The sequence below is a fragment of the Athene cunicularia genome, assembly GCF_003259725.1.
Source record: "Athene cunicularia isolate RWA chromosome Z unlocalized genomic scaffold, athCun1 chrZ_part1, whole genome shotgun sequence".
Lineage (NCBI taxonomy): Eukaryota > Metazoa > Chordata > Aves > Strigiformes > Strigidae > Athene > Athene cunicularia.
The window spans coordinates 35,946,055-35,952,289 of record NW_020799142.1 but is presented as its reverse complement, the minus strand read 5'-3'; the positions used below and the strand labels follow the sequence as shown (position 1 = coordinate 35,952,289).

General features: G+C 50.6%; 1 protein-coding gene across 1 annotated transcript in view; it reads left to right on the top strand.

Moving 5' to 3' along the window:
- DCC (DCC netrin 1 receptor) overlaps window positions 1-6,235 on the top strand; it is a 260,983-nt gene that overhangs the window by 124,884 nt on the left and 129,864 nt on the right. The window contains exons 8-9 of the mRNA XM_026865876.1: window positions 2,676-2,824; window positions 4,558-4,696. Of these exons, the coding sequence (XP_026721677.1) occupies window positions 2,676-2,824; window positions 4,558-4,696 (288 nt within the window). The remainder of the gene's footprint in view (window positions 1-2,675; window positions 2,825-4,557; window positions 4,697-6,235) is intronic.

Sequence of the window (6,235 nt, the reverse complement as noted above, 5' to 3'; positions counted from 1 at the left end):
AAAAAAAAAAAAAAAAAAAAAAAAAAAAAAAAAAGAAGAATTTAGGGAAAGATTTAAAACTTAATGCCAATTTTCACGAGATTATTATTTGACAGAAAGGATCAGGAGAGATTATTAAATGCTTTGTGTGTGCTGCAAATACAAAGACCTTAAGCACATTAGAGTGCCTGTCAGAAATATCGAAATAGCGTGAGAAGGAACGCCGGGCGAAGGAAATAAAAATATATTAAATGCGTCTACGCCGCGTCTAAACTTGAAATGAACTGTGATGAAAGGCTCTCCGGGTTTTTTGCTGGTGACATCCTGGGTGCCCGGCCCTGCCATCCCCGTTCCGTGGGAGAGGGATGGATGCAGGGAGAGTGGGGTCAGGCGTTCCCCGGCTGTCGTCGCGTACCCGCGCCCGTCCAGATTTACAAAAGAGAGCTCTTAGTGTGCAACTGCCTTGTAATGGGGATGTAACTTCGCAGAAAGCCTGCTCTCAGAGCTGTAATTCCGTTATCTGCCAGCTGCACAATAGCGGCTGAGTTTGTTTTATGCCGCAGCACACTCCCTATTGAAAATAAAAAGGTGCTGTTTGGTGTTGAAGATTTTCAGAAATAACCTTCTGCTTGACCTTTTTTTTTTTTTTTGCCACAATTATCTTTTTTTTTTTTTTTCCTGCCAATTTCACTCGAGTTTGAGATGAAGGTAGGAGATAAACTCCCGATAGCCTCATCTCCCAACGTCAGCCGTCGCTGGGGTCAGGCCCAGCAGAGATGTGCAGGGAGTGATTTTCCGGTACCGCCGCTACCGACCGGAGTTTATGAAGCTTTTTTAGCTCTTTTGTTTTAATAAGTGATTTAAGCTGACATCCAAAAGCCTGATGGAGTTGATGTGTGATAATTTGCATGCAGGGTGAAATGGGAGCACTCGACGATCCAGTCGCTATAACAAAAGGTGACTTCGCGTGGCTCCTTTAAACCATTAAAAGGGATTGTTTTTGCGTTGTCGTTTGAGGGGGAGTTCTGGGCTTCTTCACCCACCCGCGCGATCTGGTGTCAAGGCAATCTCAATTTTGCATTTCAAATGATCTCTGCTTAAAGCCCAAACCTATTGCAAAGCACCGTATTTTCAGAACGAATCAAACCAGATCGCAGTTTCAAGGATGGCGTATTTTAACACTTTTATTGCCCTGATTTGATTTAGAAGATGAGCTCGTTACGGCCCTGCAATTCCTGTAAGTGCTGGGCACCGCGCAAACACAGGAATATTATTTCAGAGCAGAACTGGGTCTATGTATAAATATGGGAGCTTATAGGAGCGAGGTCTAACTTTTAAGTGCAAATCGGGGCTTGCACATGATGAGAGGTCTCTGGGCCAGCCCTTGCTCAAAGCAGGTCAGCTCTGAGACCAGCCCACTCACGCGGGGCTTGATGTGAGGAGCTGTGTGATGTCTTCAACTGAATCATGAGGACAGGCTGGGAGAGTTGGGGGGTTCAGCTGGAGGAGAGAAGGCTGCGGGGGGAGCTTAGAGCGGCCTCCCAGGGCTGAAAGGGGCTGTGGGAAAGGGGGGGGCAGATAGGACAAGGGGGAACAGCTTTAAACTGACAGAGGGGAGATTTAGGTCAGACCTAAGGCAGAAATTCTCCCCTGTGAGGAGGGTGAGGCCCTGGCACAGGCTGCCCAGAGAAGCTGTGGCTGCCCCCTCCCTGGCAGGGTTCAAGGCCAGGTTGGACGGGGCTTTGGGCAACCTGGGCTGGTGGAAGGTGGCCCTGCCCGGGGCAGGGGGGGTGGATCTAGATGATCTTTCCGATCCCTTCCAACCCCAACCAGTCAGTGATTGTATGAAATCCATCACCTCGTTCCGTGCTCCCAGATTTCGGTGGCTTCGCAGGAGCAGTCTCCAGCCACTGCTAAACGGAGGGACCCCAGCCTAGAGCCCAGCCTTCGTAGGCTCCCTCCTTCATGAGAGCGTGCCCTTAATGCTCTCAGCCATCATCTGCAATCCCTCGGACAGCTAAAATAGAGTAACGCATAAAGGAGTTGAACTAGATAGCAGTAACGGGCACATGTGCACAATATGTGCAAACAGTGTAAGTAGAAGCTAACAGAGGCTAATTGCCTGCGAAAAGAAACCAAAGCCTGCTGCAGCGCACCAAATCAATTTATAATTTAATAGCATTAAGCTGGTACATACAGAGCTGGGGCAGAAACACGCACAAGGAAGGCAGCTTTAAGCTGGCACTTACAGGCTCTTCGTGAGGTGACTTTGCCCGTGTCGGGTGGCGTGTTGGTGTCCGCCTGCAGGTTTTACGAATTGTCCTTTGCTTAAACCGGTCTTGCCTGATCAGATTTGCATGTCTCCGCTTTCCTGCTACCTCCGGGTAAATGCATCTGTGGTGTGCAAATAGATATTTGGGCGAATTCTTTCCCAGAAGTTCCATTTTAAGATGCAGTCCATCCTCTGAGCCAAAGATCAAACTGCAGTAGCCTGGATGGAACAATCCATTTTAGTCTTTCATGGATTCATGGCGCTAAGCCTGGGCTAAATAGTCTTTCTGCAGTCTGTTTTTCACGGGTTTATCACCCTTTTTGTATTTTGTCTAGACTTTCTGAGGTGTTTGGTGCATCCCCCCCGAGGGTTGTGCCACGTGTCAGGAATGGGATTTTGACGCCATCCTTTTCTTTCTGTGCAGTGCAAGTCCCCGGGCCGGTGGAAAACCTTCGGGCTGTGTCTACCTCACCTACCTCGATTCTCCTCTCCTGGGATCCTCCTGCCTATGCGAACGGCCCCGTTCAAGGCTACAGGCTCTTCTGTACGGAGACAGCGACTGGGAGAGAGCAGGTGAGGGGTGACCAGAGCGGCTCTGCTCTCCCTGTGACAAGGACATCTTTGGTGGGGGAATCTGCAGGAATTTAGAGCGCCGTAAAGGCTCAGAGTGAGGGATTTCACAGATTAATCCTCCAGATTATGTAAATATTGGAACACGGAAGGGATCTGAGCCCTGGGCTCGGCACTGGGGAGGCCGCCCCTCGCTGAGGGGTTCAGTGTTGGGCCCCTCACCCCAAAAAGGCCATTGAGTGACTCGAGCGTGGGCAGAGAAGGGCAACGGAGCTGGGGCAGGGTCTGGAGCACAGGTCTGCTGGGGAGCGGCTGGGGGAACTGGGGGGGTTCAGTCTGGAGAAGAGGAGGCTGAGGGGAGACCTCCTGGCCCTCGGCAACTCCCTGCCAGGAGGGGGCAGAGAGGGGGGATGAGTCTCTGGAGCCAAGGCCCCAGCGCCAGGCCCCGAGGGAATGGCCTCAAGCTGCCCAGGGCAGGGTCAGGCTGGCTCTGAGGAAGGATTTCTGTGCAGAAGGGGCTGTTGGGCGTTGGAATGGGCTGCCCAGGGCAGGGGGGAGTCCCCGGGATCCCTGGAGGGGTTGAAGAGTCGGGCTGAGCCAGCGCTGAGGGATCTGGGGGAGTTGGGAACGGTCAGGGGGAGGGTCATGGTTGGGCTGGAGGAGCTGCAAGGGCTTTTCCAACCCGGATGGTTCTGTGAATGTTGCACAGGCCAATGATAAAAGTGCAACTCAAGCAACATAAATTTACACCAGCACAAAATGGGTCCGGGAGGTAGCGAGTGAAGGCAGAAGCCTGTTCTACATTAAACATTCCTCAGCTTTACGCTGAAATTTCAGAATAACGCCAAAGAGCACTTAAGTCTTCAGACTCCCCCTCTATATCATGCAAAACCATCAACACTTTAATGGCAGTTTGTTAGACGTGATCTTTGTCGACCATCTATCTTTTTAATTACTCCTTTTAACTTCGTTCAAGTGGGAGGGTGAAATAATACGAATCCAAGCTAGATGTGGTGCAGTTCCTCTTCAGACCGATGGATGCTCGTAGCAAAAATTGGCACACGCTTTCGAGTGGCAAACAAACAGCTTTCTACGGGTTGCAAACTGCTCGGACGCTTCCCACAGGCCATTTACTTAACCAGTATTTGATAGGAGTGTGGCGGTAGTAGCAGAGACAAGCTCTGTGGGTGGAGTGGAGAGGTTTTAGCAAAGAACAGGGCAGGGAGGAAAGCGGACGTGTCATTTTTCTGACCTGATAGCTTGTGATGATCACAGGCATCAGCAGTCTTGTGGCAGGTGCTTCAGTAGGCTTACAGGAACTTTTCTACCGCCCCCATTTTTACTCTTCTGGTTTTGTTTTACTTCTTTCTTTTCTCCAAAATCCCCCTATGGCTCTGCCTTTATTTTTTTTCTTTCCCTATCACGTATCTATGGAGTGGCAGGAACTGGCTTCACCAACATACCCCCGTTTTCTCCTGCGCCCTGACTAACTAAACCCACCTCTGAGGCACTGAAATCCCCTCTACCCCAAAGCCATGGTCAGGGCTGCTGACAAGCACCGAGAACCAAGCCACAAAAAGCCCCTCTGTTACAAATTGTATTTTATATGAACTTAAACAAGGATTTAGCTCTACTTCTCAAAGAGTGCAAAGCTCACCGCTAATCCGCTCATCCCTCAGCGTGGCCGTGGCGCTGGCGGTCACGTTTCCCCTTGGTTTATCGTCCCTGTGTGCTAGAACGTGGAAGTGGACGGGCTTTCCTACCGCTTGGAGGGGCTGAAGAAGTTCACGGAGTATACCCTGCGCTTCCTCGCCTACAACCGCTACGGCCCTGGAGTCTCCACCGAGGACGTGACGGTCACCACGCTGTCGGATGGTGAGTGGGAACGGAGGGGCCCCAGGGGTTGGGCAGGTTGAGGCTGTCAGTCACCATCATCCGATTTATTATTGTTTTGTCTTCCCCAACCGTATTTTGGAAGAGGCAGCAACAAAGCGAGGGAATTATTGAATGTGCAGGACAGAAATCAGAGATTCAGTAGCTGCCTGCAGTGGAACCCTCTGAGTTGGTGTTCATCCCCGAGGATAATTGGTTGGGTTCATTATTCCTATGTCTAGTGATAAGGATAGCCTATTCTCTCTTTATTTTCTCTTTAACTTGGGCACGGGTGTATCCTTTCATCTTTTCAACAGACACTATTTCATTACAGCTTCATTCGAAGAGCCAACTACCTGGGTTTTCCTCGTGCTTTAGACGCAGGGGTAACAAATGCGTCAGGGCTTCAATCTCTGCTCGGCACAGCAGCTGCACCAGCATCTTTCCCTGAGCTCACGCCGGGCTCCTGTGGCTCGCAAGCTCTGGGAAATAAATTGAATTTTATTTTGCATTCCGAAGCACTTAGTTGTGTCTGATACCACAAAGCTTCCGCACGCCTGAGTCCTCTTGAAATCACTGAGCCTGATCCCCACACCTGGCGAAAACAGGAATAACTTCATTGGAGTCATTTTGGGCTGCAAAAGTGTAAAAGCATAAAAAAAAAACAAAAAAAAAAGAAGGAAAAATTCTTTCAGTGGGGATGACGAGGGTTCATAAAGCAGAAGCCAGACCAAGGACAGGCTTCAGGCAGCCTCACAACCGGAGGGTCCTTTTTGGTACCAACATTTTGCTTAAAGATGACATAAGAGGTGTCAACTAAGCGTTAAAAGATGAGATTTATAAACAGTTAATTTTCCTTCTGATCAAAATGCAGACAGCTGCCTTTTCATTCATGCTAATAAAGCAAGGTGGGGGAGTTTGGGTGGCCCTGGCCTGAGTTTGCATTGTTAATTTAAGGTCAATTTCATGGGGAAAGAAAAAAAAAAAATCTCTTATATTTGTTTAATTTATCTACAGCCTAAAGCGCTTCTGTGGGTCTTGAGCGTGTTGGTGGTATCTCCCATGGGAGGGATGCTCCATACTCGCCTCTGCCTGCTCCCGGTAGGGTTGATGCCACCCAAAATTATCCTGGGGTCTGCAGGGCCCCCCCAAGGTCTCCTTGACCTCTGGGAGGAGGAGCACTGGAGGAAGTATGGTCTGAAAGGGAGCGGTGCTTTCATTTTAAAAAGGCTGAGCGTTGTCCTCAGGGGTCGGGGTTGGGCCCGGCGCTGTTGAACGTCTTTGTTGGGGCTGTGGGCAGTGGGATCGAGGCCCCCTCAGCAAGTTCCCGCCGACACCGAGCTGTGTGGGGCGGTGACACGCTGAGGGAAGGATCCATCCCGAGGGACATGGACAGGCTGGAGAGGGGGGACGGGCAAACCTCCTGGAGTTCAACAAGGCCAAGGGCAAGGTCCTGCCCGTGGGTCGGGGCGATGCCCAGCACAAATCCAGGCTGGGCGAGGAGGGGATGGAGAGCAGCCCCCAGGAGAAGGACTTGGGGGG